Below are 14,893 nucleotides of genomic sequence, written 5' to 3' on the forward strand. Positions count from 1 at the left end.
CTGGTTGTATCAATGAGGCAGATTTATTAATCTATTTGCACCAGTTATCTAATACACCTCAGTTTCTGCAGACCTGGTTTTTAAAAATAATCTGTCAAACAATTGTTGAAGAATCTTCCACTTACTCTTCTTAAAGAGGTTTTGCAGCAGCTGCAATTCTTCTTACTATAAATTATAAAGAATATAAGAAGTCACTTCAGACTTCCATGACTTATAAATACATGGCAATACACATTAAATAGAAGTTAGCCAAACCAACCATTTTCTGCAGGTTTGGCTGACTATCTAATGTGTATGAGGGTTTCCCTGGGAGATGTCATAGGGGGGGGGGGGGCGGGGGCGAATCGAGCAAGTTGGATTTTAACGGAAAATAAGTTGCTGCAAGAGGGGTCTGGCAGCGGCTTAATTCCTTCTTCTATTGAAAAACAATATGCACCTCAGCCGGGGGTGTATCATAAGGGCATGGCCAGACGTGGCGTATTTCTGCCGACACTGTCCGCATCAATGCCGCACATAATCTGCGTTGCAGATTCTGTTGCGGCTTTGCCTAAAATGTGCAGTAAATTGATGCTGATTAGCCATTGCGTATAGTACTTCCTGCTGTCTTTTAAAACATTTCATCTCAGTCTGACTATAGACTTAGAAATACATAGGTCCAGCCAGAATGAAGAAATATCCTTTTCTTAAAACCAATACGCAACGCAACACACATAACATCTGCAGATTTCATTGTGGAATTTTGAATCTCCATTGAAGTCAATGGAGAAATTCCGCAATGAGTCTGCAACAAGTCCGCTACACGTCCGCAACACGTCGGCAACAGCCAGTGTATGCTGCGGACACCAAATTCCGCACCCCAGCCTATGGTCCGCAGCGGAGTTTTCCGCCACGTGTGCACGAACCTAACTAAAAATGTGTGGAAACCAATGGAGAACATGTCCGCTGCGGATTTCCGCAGCGGACTGGCCGCAGCGGAATTCCAGAGCTATTCCGCCATGTCTGGCCATGCCCTATCAGTGGAGTATCTGCTAGCTAAGCGAGCATTCAGTTGTGAGCTGTCTAACGTGTATGGTCAGTTTTAGACTCCAAGATCCTAAACATTTGCCTGCACGGGTATGTGCTGATATTAGAAAATATTGAACAGCCAAGCTACTGGCAGGCACAGCTGGAATTGCTTAAACTTTACATATATAATAGGGTAGTGTCGGGCAAGTTTATTTGTAGGGTCAACGGAGCCGCATCCAAATGTGGCAAAAACTCCACTCGCATGCTCACTTGCTGTGGCCAATGGCACCACGATTTTGCAGGTAATACCCAACAAAATCGTGCTGTCAGTGGAAACCTCAAGTGAGCAGAGTTTCGACTGCATGTTGACACGTTGCACCGTACCCTAAGGGTTCTACCCATCAAAGACATTTATGACAAATTCACAGGATATGTCATAAATGTCTGATAGGTGTGGGTATTTTGGGGCATTTGTTGATAATAAGTAGTAACAACTACATCTGCAAAAAAAAAACAACATATATTGTACAAACATTTATTTGTCCATACTTCAGTTTGGTATATGGAAGGAGTTGAAATTAAAGTTAATATGTAAATTAAAAATGAAAGATAAATTTGTGACTGATGCAGATAAAACGAAAACACAATCTATTGACATACTTAATTACTACTTAAATGCTAAGAACACCCTAAAAAAATAATATATATCTGCAAATAAATGGCCATGATTTGCCCTCTTCCGTCAAGTTCTGATCATTATATTCAAGCATTTCCTAATCATATTTCTTTGAAGGAAAGGTGGGTGACAAACTGGTATGGCCACTATTACATCCAGTTTTCCTAAGCCCCTAAATAACAAATGTTTCTAGTAAACCAGTGATATACAGTACTCATTGCATAGCTAAGAACATTTACCATTCAGGACACCATTAAACCCCATGTGGCAGCAAAAATACACAGCCCGTGAAGGCAAAATGAAAATGGTGAAGGCAAAAAAGTGGAGTTCAAATAATACAACAAAACAGCAACCTGCGAACCGCTGAGCTCCTGCATTAGGAAATGTTGACAATGAGTGCATTTGCCGCAGATTTTGTGCATGGATTCTGCATGGAAAATATGCAGCAAACTATAGTGTCATGTAAGGGAATGCGATTTTGGAAACACCATTCATACATTAAATATAGTGAGTGCACACATATGTGCCCATGTATACTTCTATATAGTGTGCATGTTACCATGTGCGTGCGTGTGAATATACATAGTGAGGCTACATTTGTTGCATAAATGTATGTATGCAGTGAGCATGCATGCATGTGTGATCATGTATGCTACTCTGCTCATGTGGGAGTGCGTGTATGTAGTGAGCATGCACAGCAGATGTGTGGGAGTATGTATTGAATGTGCATATATATCTAATGACTACGCATGTGTGTGCTTGTATGTAGCGATCATGTGTATATGTACTCATTTTAGGTTTATGTTTTGTTTCTGTTGCGGTCCAGGGGCACTGTATATTGGTATTATTTGGACACTCTATCATGGTATTTTTTTGAGAAGCACGGTTAGCTAACTATACTATATATAGCAGAGGCTACCCTGGCTCAATGATTGGGGGTGATCCTTACAAAAATTTGCTATGGGGCCTAGTATTTTCTGGTTACGCCCCTGTGGCATATGTAATGGTACACAAGGTTCTTACTATGGTTCTCACTTAATACAGTCAACACATGAAATCACAATTATTAAATACATTAAGCTGAATATGAGATATTTAATATAAACATATAAAATGGTAGTTTAGTTTCAGGTAAATCCAAGTACTATTATACAGGTAAACAGAGTTTATTTGTGAACTGAAGCAGGAATAGCACCCATATTTCCATTACATCAGGCAAATACCATACAGCTTATTGAAGAGCAGCCCACATCAATATACCGCGGCTATGCCTGAACTATCTATTGCCTATTGAGTAAAGCTTTAGATGTACAGTATTCTGTCATTGCATAGAAATAGCATTATTTCATTTTACTGCAGCTCATGCAAAGAAGCCTAAAGTGTTATTTCTGCATACTGCCAAAAATGTTTATGCCGTTTTTTAGGACATACTTTGTAGGACATGGTTAACAAGTAATCCCAGCCATATTAATTATTATTAGTACATTCTACTATTTACATCTATTAGGAACTGTTTTCTGCCATGTTTTCTGCCAATGTTAGAGTCTTGATGTTTTGGTGATTGCAACGATCTATGACCATTTCTGTGACTGTCTTACAGTAGTATATACCCAGTCACTTGTTCACTTATCTTCGACTGCAGATGTAAGCACTAGCAGTATTCTGTCATGGGGATGTGCAGCAGGGACAGTGAAACCTGATATAGAGGGGACAGTTTCACTACTGCGTCCATATTAGTACCAAAATGATAAAATTGGGAGATGTAGTCTGCAGTCATGTGGGCTGAGGCTCTATGCCATTCAACAGACCAGAACTGCTGCAAGAAGTCCATGGGAACCACAGGGTACTTGTGGGAGCAAAAAAGGGAATGTCCACTTATCAACACCATAACAGAAGTCTGGCTGTTTAGTGTGGACCACCCCTTATAAAGCAGTCTGACTGTGTAGTCTGGTCTACCTCCTATAGCAGCAGTCTGACTGTGTGGTCTGAACTACCTCCTATAGCAGAAGTCTGGCTGTGTAGTCTGAACTACGTCCTATAGCAGCAGTCTGGCTGTGTAGTCTGAACTACCTCCTATAGCAGTAGTCTGGCTGTGTAGTCTGAACTACCCCCTATAGCAGCAGTCTGGCTGTGTAGTCTGAACTAACTCCTATAGCAGCAGTCTGACTGTGTAGTCTGAACTACCCCCTATAGCAGCAGTCTGGGTGTGTAGTCGGAACTACCTCCTATAGCAGCAGTCTGGCTGTGTAGTCTGAACTACCTCCTATAGCAGCAGTCTGACAGTGTGGTCTGAACTACCTCCTATATCAGCAGTCTGACAGTGTAGTCTGAACTACCTCCTATAGCAGCAGTCTGGCTGTGTAGTCTGAACTACCTCCTATAGCAGCAGTCTGACAGTGTGGTCTGAACTACCTCCTATATCAGCAGTCTGACAGTGTAGTCTGAACTACCTCCTATAGCAGAAGTCTGGCTGTGTAGTCTGAACTACCTCCTATATCAGCAGTCTGACAGTGTAGTCTGAACTACCTTCTATAGCTGCAGTCTGAGTGTGTAGTCTGAACTACCTCCTATAGCAGCAGTCTGGCTGTGTAGTCTGAACTACCTCCTATAGCAGCAGTCTGAGAGTGTAGTCTGGTCTACCTCCTATAGCAGCAGTCTGACTTGTGTAGTCTAAACTACCTCCTATAGCAGCAGTCCGGCTGTGTAGTCTGAAGTACCTCCTATAGCAGCAGTCTGACTGTGTAGTCTGAACTACCACCTATAGCAGCAATCTGGCTGTGTAGTCTGAACTACCTCCTATAGCAGCAGTCTGACTGTGTAGTCTGGTCCTCCCCCTGTAATAGCAGTCTGACTGTGTAGTCTGGTCCTCCCCCTGTAATAGCAGTCTGATTGTGTAGTCTGGTCCTCACCCTATAATAGCAGTCTGATTGTGTAGTCTGGTCCTCAGAGTATAATACCAGCAGTCTGGCTGTGTAGTCTGGTCTACCAGCTATAGCAGCAGTCTGGCTGTGAAGTCTGGATAACCCTTTATGTAAGCAGTCTGGCTGTGAAGTCTTGTCCATCTTCTATATCAGCAGTATGGCTGTGTAGTCTGAAGCGTGCTTATAACAGCATTCTGGGTGTGTAGTCTGGCACTTCCCCTATAATAGCAGGCTGGCTGTGTAGTCAGGTCTACATCCTATAGCAGCAGTCTGGCTGTGTAGTCTGGTCCTCCCCCTGTAATAGCAGTCTGACTGTGTAGTCTGGTCTTTCCCCTGTAATAGCAGTCTGATTGTGTAGTCTGGTCCTCCCCCTGTAATAGCAGTCTGACTGTGTAGTCTGGTCCTCCCCCTGTAATAGCAGTCTGATTGTGTAGTCTGGTCCTCACCCTATAATAGCAGTCTGATTGTGTAGTCTGGTCCTCAGAGTATAATACCAGCAGTCTGGCTGTGCAGTCTGGTCTACCAGCTATAGCAGCAGTCTGGCTGTGAAGTCTGGATAACCCTTTATGTAAGCAGTCTGGCTGTGAAGTCTTGTCCATCTTCTATATCAGCAGTATGGCTGTGTAGTCTGAAGCGTGCTTATAACAGCATTCTGGGTGTGTAGTCTGGCACTTCCCCTATAATAGCAGTCTGGCTGTGTAGTCTGGTCCTCCCCCTGTAATAGCAATCTGGCTGTGTAATCCGGTCCTCCCCCTATAATAGCAGTCTGATTGTGTAGAGTGAGAGTGTGCGGCTGAAGAGTGAGAGCGTGTGCACCATGTAATGCTTAATTTTCACTGTGGCACTGCAGGGGAACTGAACATTTGCTGAAAGATCCCCCCACAGACCACAGCTGATTGCTGGGGGTCCCCGCAGTGTGACACCCTGTGATCAGATTAAGATTCTGGGACCCCTCTAACAAAAATAAATTGTCCTTAGAGGATCCCTTTTATGCTAAACTATAATCTGCATACGGGAGGCAAGCTATAAAGTATTCTACAACAGTCTATAGTTTGTTGTCAAGCTGCGCGTAAGTAAAGGGAATATGAATTACATCTGTCTGCCATGCGCAATGTGCCTTATGAATGGAGTGATTGGGCTAATGCAAGTCACTAATATTTCTGCTCATTTCCTAGGGTTACTGCCACCGCTGTTTTCATGGCATCATCTGTTATAGGGGGTGGCTGGGGTCTCGGGAGCGCACCTCCTGGCGCATATATTTTAGAACGCTGCCCAGCTACCTCTCTCCAGCTCCATTGAGTTGTATAGATGGCTCCAGGGCATGCGTAGTAGCAGCCCTGGAGCTATTGAACATATGTGCCAACCACCTTGAGCTGCTGAGTCCTTATCAGGACTTTGATAGTCTTATATACTTATATACTGCCGATGCTTCTATGGGGATTGCATATAGCAGCGTCGGGAGCGCGCACATTGAAATGTGCCTTTCAAGATGTAGTGTCCCGCTCACCAAATACTAGAGCGATATAGGTAGTGGAAGGCAGCGGTGGTCATGACACCAAGGAAACAAGGGAGAAACCCCTTTATTAACTGATATGTAACTAAGTGTTGTGAACTGAACATATCATAGGCAACTTTGATTTTTTTTTTCCCCCTGATTTTTTCTCCATTCTGAACTACCTAACATGCTGGCATATATATTGACCTTTATAGACCCATAAGTATATGCATGGCTCAGTATCTTCATTAAAACTGTCTTATAACTTAAAGAAAACCTTTCATCTGCCCATACATGTGCAGCTGACAATTTTTTTTATACCCTCCTCCGTTATTTAGATATCGGTGGCAAGGGGCGTGTCACTGCTGCGGACAGAGCAAGAGCTAGAGAGAGGAGAGCGCGCACACTCTCACTCTTCAACTCTCGGCAGACAAGGACAAGACTGTGATGCGTATGCGCGCTCTCCTCTCCCTAGATCTTACACTGCCCGTAGCAGTGACACGCCCCCTTGCCAGTTCGGCAGACAAGTACAAGACTGTGATCTCTAACAAGAGTGCAAGAGCTGAAGTGGAGAGCGTGCATGCGCGCTCTCCTCTCTCCAGCACTTACACTGTCCGTAGCAGTAACACGCCCCCTTGCTAGTTTGGCAAACAAGTACAAGACTGTGATCTCTCGCAAGAGATCGGTCTTGTCTTTGTCTGCCGACAGCTGAAGAGTGAGAGTGTGTGGCTGAAGAGTGAGAGCGTGTGCACGCACATGCTCTCCTCTCTTCAGCTCTTGCTGCAACACTCTCCTTAGCTGATTGGACAGTGTCACAGCCATAGTAACACGCCCCCTTGCCATTACATGCTCCATTGACAGTTCAGGGGGTTATTTAAATATCAGGTGCCAACTATAACGGCACCATTATCTAAATAACAGAGGAGGGTAGAAGAATTTTTAAAGTGCCCCAGGGTTTGTGTAGCCCTGCCCATTACATGCTGCACTCAGCTGCACATGTATGGGCAGGTAAAAGGTTCTCTTTAAGGCGCTTTTACACCGGCCAATTATCAGGCAAACGAGCATTCACAGAACACTCAGTCCCGATAATATCCCTGTGTAAACAGGTCAACGATCAGCCCATGAATGAGCAAACACTCGTTCATCGGCTGATTGCATTGTTTTAAATGCCAAAACTATTATCATTATCAGCAGCACATCTCCCTGTGTAAACAGGTAGGTGTGCTGACGACATGATAAAAATAGATGGGGATGAGCGATCAGAATAACAAATGCTCATCCCCATACACAGCTCCTTATGAAAGGAGTAAACTAGCGCGATCAATGAGCTGTCTCCTGGATCGGCGCTAGTTTGCACGGCCCACATCATGTAATTTCACCTTTTGCTGGTAAGGGCATTTATGGGTCATGTGAAATTCTCATTTTAAATCTAGAATTGCAAGTATTTTTCTACATAATATATATTAGCAGCTTAGTATAAGACTTGCAGCAGTACAACAGGGCAAAAAATTCTATAATTATTAAAAAAAAGAATTAGTAATAGATATACATCTTAAGACAGGGAACTTTTGATTGCTTCTGCTGTCTTTAGAAGACGTAATATTCGATCATTTTTGGTAAGATCTGCTGGTTGTTCATTGGCCTGCAATAAAGATAAATAATGGAAAAATTATAACCTTTTGTCTTACAGTGTATCGGAGTGAGAAATTAGTTACCTCACTTCTCACGTACCTTTATGTAATCTTGGACAACACCTTTAAAGTGTATCACTGGCTTTCAAATACTCTACTAGGGAATTCTAAGGTAATAGAGGAAGGTCTCCAGTTCAGGACCTTCATCTACAAGCCAGAATGAACGGTGTCTACAAAGAATGTATCTTGCTGGAGAGGACCTAGGATGTCAGTGCATTACATCGACAGCCAATTGATTTCAATGTGCACCATGTAATACATAATTTTCCCTGTGGCACTGCAGGGGAACTGAACATTTGCTTCCAGATTCCCACACAGATCACAGCGGATTGCTGGGGGTCCCCGCAGTGTGACACTCTGTGATCAGATTAAGATTCTGGGACCCCTCTAACAAAAAGGAATTGTCCTTAGAGGATCCCTTTTATGATAAACTATAATCTGCATATGGGAGGCAAGCTATAAAGTATTCTACAACAGTCTATAGTTTGTTGTCAAGCTGCGCCTAAGTAAAGGGAATTTGAATTACATCTGTCTGCCATGCGCAATGTGGCTTATGAATGGAGTGATTGGGCTAATGCAAGTCACTAATATTTTGGCTGAGATATCTTCAAATTCTTCTAATATTAAAGAGGCTCTGTCACCAGATTATCAAATCCCTATCTCCTATTGAATCTGATCGGCGCTGCATTGTAGATAACAGCAAAGTTTTTTTTTTTTTAAAACGATCATTTTTGCCCAAGTTATGAGCAATTTTATATTTATGCAAATGAGCTTTTCAATGGACAATTGGGCGTGTTTTCTCGTTTTACCAACTGGGCGTGTATTGTGTTTTTACGAACTGGGCGTGTATTGTGTTTTTACCAACTGGGCGTTCTGAATAGAAGTGTATGACGCTGACAAATCAGCCTCATGCACTTCTCATCGTTCCCACCCAGCTTCTTTCACTGCAGACACACAGCGTGATCCCACGCTCAGGTCCTTCAACCTTGGCGTCGGACAGAGAAGATATATGGGCTCCAGCCGTCGGAGAAGGTAATATGCTCGTCTCTAGGGAGTTTGCTATGCTTACCTGCACACGGTGATGCTGCTGCAGATTCAACTGTACCCTCTGACGCCTGGAGCCGATGTATCTTCTCTCTTCTGACGACAAGGTTGAAGGACCTGTGGGTGACCGCATCATTCCCACCCAGCTTCTGTCACTGCAGACACAAAGCGTGACGTCACCCACAGGTCCTTCAACCTTGACGTCGGAAGACAGAAGACACATCGGCTCCAGGTGTCAGAGGGTACAGTTGAATCTGCAGCAGCATCACCGTGTGCAGGTAAGCCTCTTTAAAACTGGCATTCTGTAAATCAGATCTATTTGGCAATGTCTTGGGATACTGAAATCACAAGTCATAAAGTTGTAACTCACTTTATTTCTAATTGTAGGGTTAGATCCGGCTTCTAAAAGAAGAGAAACTGATTTAATGTCCCCGCCAAGAACTGCAGCATGGAGGGCTGTGGATCCATTCTAGGGAAAATAAGATATGTTATAACATACAAAGTGAAGTAACTAGTGTTACTTGATGATAATTCCTCTTACTAAGTCGAAAAATTAGCTAATTGTCTAATGAATAAATAAAACTAAGTTTTGTTTCAGATTACAATCTGTAACATTTAGCAACTATACTAACAGGTAGAATACAGGACAGATTTTTCCAGTCTGATCTATTTATTTTCTTGGAGATAAGCGGTCTTGCAGCCACTTCATTATAATATTATTGCAGCAAATTGCATTACACAATAATATATTTTGTACCCATGATTTTAGTACCAACATGCATTAATATTATATAGATTGTGGGACTGTTCTGGTATCCCAATTAAGGACTGTGTATGGTTCTAGGTTTTATATTTCCAGCATTATAAATGATTATAAACCGCACATACCTGACATCATGGAACAGCAACCTGCGGTCTCTGAGCTGTGATCTTTGATTATACAATAATTACGATTTCAGAGCTTCAGTATAAGTTATTTTTTACCTTTAAAACACCAAGTGTTGGAGAAAACTTAAGCAGCTCTTCTATTACATCACTGAAGCCTTTAGCCGCAGCTTTGAACAAAGCAGAGGTGCCATCCTGCATGCAATTGGAAATCACAAGACATGGAATAAATAAAGACATAGCTTTTATCTGCAGCTTGGCACAAACATTCGTCTTTGCTAATGGTAAAAATCATGCCCTTATCTAATGTCCAGATTTCTGAGTAATAATCAGATATTTTTTAATTGACTTTAGAAGGGTTGACCCATGGGATCTCCCACTAGGAACTTTTTGCCAGCACAGAGAGCCGCTGTAAAGAGCAATTCTCACTCAAGAGGTTTCAGTGTGGTCATTTATTTGGCTTCCCCTAGGGATAACAGAGGATTGCCAGGGGTTTTGCTACAACAGACAACCCCTTTTTTTTTAATAATAATAATAATTATTATTATTAGTAGTAGTAGTAGTAGTAGTAGTAATAATAATAATAATAATAATAATAATAATAATTAATAATGATAACAATACCATAAGTGTTTTATTCTCACCTCAGTCATTTACTAGAAATATAGAATAAATCCCATTTGAGGGAACTGAGACTCTTTTACTCATGACAGATATCTTAAAAATGGAAAAATTGTATGACATTTTTTTAAAATTAGAACATCAATGATAATAGTAGAGAACCTGGCTTTTTCAAAAATAATTATTATTATTATTACTACTACTATTATTATTGTTATTATTATTATTATTATTATTATTATTATTATTACAACAAGAAAGATCTATGCTGTACCTAAAGGCTACGGACACCTTTGCACTCACATTGTTTTCTTTGTCCATTTCATTTCTAAATGATAAATGATGCAACTTTCTATATAATCTTCATTAAAAAATTCTACAATTTTGCTGGTGTAGAGTCTGTGAAGCTTCTGGTTGTGCTACTCTTTATGACATAGAACCGACAGCACACTGCTCCTGACTATGTCATCTTTCTCTGCTCCCCCCTTCTACCCTTCTCACAGGACTCACAGGATTTATGAGTGAAGGGGAGAAAGGAGTGAATCAAAGGCAAACTGTACATGGGGAGTGACTTGTAAGGGGCAATGGTTTAAGGTTCGCAATTGCATAGGGTGTAACTGGGCCAGAAGAAGACGGGGGCCTGCCCCAGATCCCCTCTGACTCTGGAAAAGGTCTGCTCCTCGGCACACACAACGTCCTGACTTTAAGCAGCATCAGAAATTTGTATGTAGCATCAAACAAAGACATGCGCATCTAGTGTCGGGTCTTGATATGGCAGCCTGAGGGGATCCAGGATGGGCCCCATCCAGGCAAGAAAAGAGGACCAGTGAGTAAATTTTTTTATGTACGATCTTGGGGGTATGAGTATAGGACCTGGCACAGGGCCTGGCTTTATTTTGTTAAGTGCCTGGTAATTGGGGTAGGGATCTTAGGGGCAGAGAAGGGTACACCTAGGTTGTGTTGTATCTTGTCTGCGCCTTTATGTTTCCTCTATTCAGTGTTTTCCCCCTGTGGATGTTTGTTGTTGTGACACCTGTTTGTTTTACCTGTCTGCTGCTACACTGTGCCATCCTGATGGGTCCGATACTGCCAAAGCGCATTAAAAGGCATCCTGGGTTGCTATGAGACCCGCTCTCCTAGCAGCGCTGCAGGGTGGGAGAGAAATCCCGGGCGAGCTCCTTCTGAGTTCAGCCCCGACGCTTGGACAGGTGTCTTCACCGTCCTTGGGGAGTGGTGGAGCACCTGGGAGGGAAGTGCCTTTTTTTGTGGAAGGCAGGCAGGGAGGGGCAGAGAGAAGCCCATTCTAAAGTGTGAGAGAAGGACCCTGTGAAGTACAGATGGGTGCCCTAGCCCGCAACACGCGGTGGAACGTATGGATTGCAGGGATCTATAGCTGGGCAAAACAAGCCAGTGTATGGTGTAGGAAGGAGAGACTGCTTCCTGAGACAAGTTTAGGTCTTGGGACAGATGAGAGAATTTTTTGAACCCTCCTCCTCCACTCCTGAAATGAGCTCTGAGAATAAGGACTGCACTGTGATGAATAAGCCTGCTACGTTCTATTGTGCGAATTTGTGCATTTTGAAAATTGTGTGAGAACAACCTGAGCGGCTGAGGAAGACATGGTACCCCAATAAGTACTCAACTGCATGTGTGCTACTTCATGCTTGGGCCATTCTCTGTGTTGCGCGTAGAAAGTACGCAATGTGCACATTGCGCATGGCTAAGGGAGTTGAGATACGTGAAGGTAGTGACTTAGCGGCCACAGTGACCCACGGAGGCACAGTACATTCACACTTCAAAGTGACTGATGCACCCTGGGAATACTCTATACTGAACAGGACATGCTGTGTGGTAGAGGGCAGACCCTCAACCCGTAGGGGCATGGTTGTGTCAGGTTGCGGAGCCTGCATTCACTTTAGTGCAGCCCAATTTAGTGGGAACTCCTACAGTCGAGATCCCCAGTCTGATGGCTGCTCAATTAAGTAGGTGCTACTGTTAAAGGGGTTGTCTGGTTTCAGCACATTAATGTTATTTTTTGTATAATGAAAAGTTATACAATTTTAAAATTATATATTAATTCCTCACAGTTTTAAAAATCTGTTTGTGGTTTGGTGATGGTGCTGGTATTGTTAAAAGACACAGCTCTGATACACATACTGTAATTGTAACGAGTCATGCACCTGTGTGTCCATCACATGACCATGGACAGGATTTTATCCAAGCCATTCAATCAAAGAAGCAATTTGTTCAACTGTGACATCCATGTAATCTTCTGGAAGACCCTGTTAAGCCCTGTGAAGAGATTCCTTATGGGCTGTAGAAGAAGAAAGAAGTACAGGGATAAAGTTGTGCTGAAACATGAGAGCTAGTGAAGACAGCAGTATCCTGGACACACAGACGCCATATCCAGCATCTATTACTGGGAGGGACACAATGAGAAAAGTATGAAGCTAGGAGCAGGTTGCAAACTGAATATCCAGGGGTCTGAAAATTAATGAAGTAATGAAGATTTCAGACTATTTCATGTCAAAGATGTCCGTAGACTTTAATATCAGTATACAGACCTACCGAAACCTAGTGCCACAGATTTTATCCCTGATAACTATTGACAAGTCACTGTGGTCTTACATTCCTCACAGCATCACGATCGGCTCCTCTCAGCAGAAGGACTCTCACCACCTCACTGTATCCCAGCTGTGCTGCTATCCAGAGAGCTGTCGTTCCATCCTGATTAGAAAGAATGTTGCTTTAAGTTATTTATATAAAATATCACATTTGTGACAAAATTTTAAAGTGTAGCTAAACATTCGACAAACTTCTGACATGTCAAAGTGACATGTCAGAAGTTTGTATTGGTGGGGACTATCGGTGTACGGACTCAATAGAAAGCCTATGAGCCCATACTCCAATACATCATCTTTCCGGAAAAAGCCGAACAGAAACGAAGCAGCTGAGCGCTCACACGAATGCTGCAGCTGCTTCGTTCTAGCAATTGGTGGGGTTCTCCGTGCTCGGACCCCCGCCAATACAAACTTCTGACATGTCACTATGACATGTCAGAAGTTTGTCGAACATTTAGCTACACTTTAAGCACAGTGTCAGACTGGCGTTCCTTGGACCAAACAGAGGAAAAGATTCTGAGTCCCATTCTCTATCTATACAGAACATGTACATGTCCACTTGTTACTACATTATAAACTGTGTTGTTATCGTTACCCACATACAGTGGTGCTTGAAAGTTTGTGAACCCTTCAGCATTTTCTATATTTCTGCATATATTTCACCTAAAACTTCATCATTTTCACACAAGTCCTAAAAGTAAAGACGTTAAGAGAACCAAATCAAACAAATGAGTCAAAAATATTGGACTTGGTCTAATATCACATATCTGTGAGTGGCAAAAGTATGTTACCTTTAGGATTAGCAGATAATTTAAAGGTGAAATTAGAGTCAGATGTTTTCAATCTTTGGGATGACAATCAGGTGTCAGTGGACGACCTGTTTTATTTAAAAAGAGGGATCTATCAAATTCTGATCTTCACAACACGTTTGTAGAAGTTTATCATGGCATTAACAAAGGAGATTTCTGAGCACATCAGAAGAAGAGTTGTTGATGCTCAACAGGCTGGAAAAGGTTAAAAAAACAACTCTAAACAGTTTGGCCTCCACCAATCCACAGTCAGACAGAAATGTGTACAAATGGAGGAAAGTCAGGACCATTATTACCCTCGCCAGGAGTAGTCAACCAACAAAGATCAACCAAGAGCAAGGCGTATGATAGTCCGCGAGGTCACCCGAGGTAACCTCTAAGCAACTAAAGGCCTTTCTCACATTAGCTAATGTTTATGAGTCCACCATCAGGAGGACACTGAACAAAAATGGTGTACATGGCAGGATTGCAAGGAGAAAGCCGCTGCTCTCCAAAACGAACATTGTTGCCCGTCTGCAGTTTGCTAAAGATCACCTGGACAAGCCAGAAGGCTATTGGAACAATGTTTTGTGGACGGATGAGATCAAAATAAAGCTGTTTGGTTTAAATGAGAAGCGTTCTGTTTGAAGAAAGGAAAACACTGCATAATACCTAATACCATCTGTGAAACATGGTGGTGGTAGTATCATGGTTTGGGCCTGTTTTGCTGCAACTGGGACAGGACGGCTTGCCATCATTGATGGAGCAATGAATTCTGAATACCAGCAAATTCTAAAGGAAAATGTCAGGACATCTGTCCGTGAGCTGAATCTCAAGAGAACATGGGTCATGTAGCAAGACATCGACCCCAAGCAAACAAGTCGTTCCACTAAAGAATGGTTAAAGAAAAATAAAGTTAAAGTTTTGGAATGGCCAAGTCAAAGTCATGACCTTAGTATAATAGAAATGTTGTGGAAGGATCTGAAGCGAGCAGTTCATGGGAGGAAACCCGCCAACATCACAGAGGTGAAGTGGTTTTGTACGGAAGAATGGGCTAAAATTCCTCCAAGCCGAAGTGCAGGACTAATCAACGATTACCAGAAATATTTAGATGCAGTTATTGCTGCATAACGGGGTCACACCAGA

The 14,893-nt window shown here is 42.5% G+C and overlaps 1 protein-coding gene across 1 annotated transcript in view; it reads right to left on the minus strand.

The window, feature by feature from the left end:
* Nucleotides 1-6,523: 6,523 nt before the first annotated feature.
* ANKRD29 (ankyrin repeat domain 29) overlaps nucleotides 6,524-14,893 on the minus strand; it is a 49,218-nt gene continuing 40,848 nt past the window's right edge. The window contains exons 6-9 of the mRNA XM_075828129.1: nucleotides 12,967-13,065; nucleotides 9,817-9,912; nucleotides 9,203-9,301; nucleotides 6,524-7,739 (exon numbers count right to left, since the gene is read on the minus strand). Coding sequence (XP_075684244.1) covers nucleotides 7,650-7,739; nucleotides 9,203-9,301; nucleotides 9,817-9,912; nucleotides 12,967-13,065 — 384 coding nt within the window. The 3' untranslated portion in view covers nucleotides 6,524-7,649. The remainder of the gene's footprint in view (nucleotides 7,740-9,202; nucleotides 9,302-9,816; nucleotides 9,913-12,966; nucleotides 13,066-14,893) is intronic.

Source organism: Rhinoderma darwinii, chromosome 5, assembly GCF_050947455.1.
Source record: "Rhinoderma darwinii isolate aRhiDar2 chromosome 5, aRhiDar2.hap1, whole genome shotgun sequence".
Classification (NCBI taxonomy): domain Eukaryota; kingdom Metazoa; phylum Chordata; class Amphibia; order Anura; family Rhinodermatidae; genus Rhinoderma; species Rhinoderma darwinii.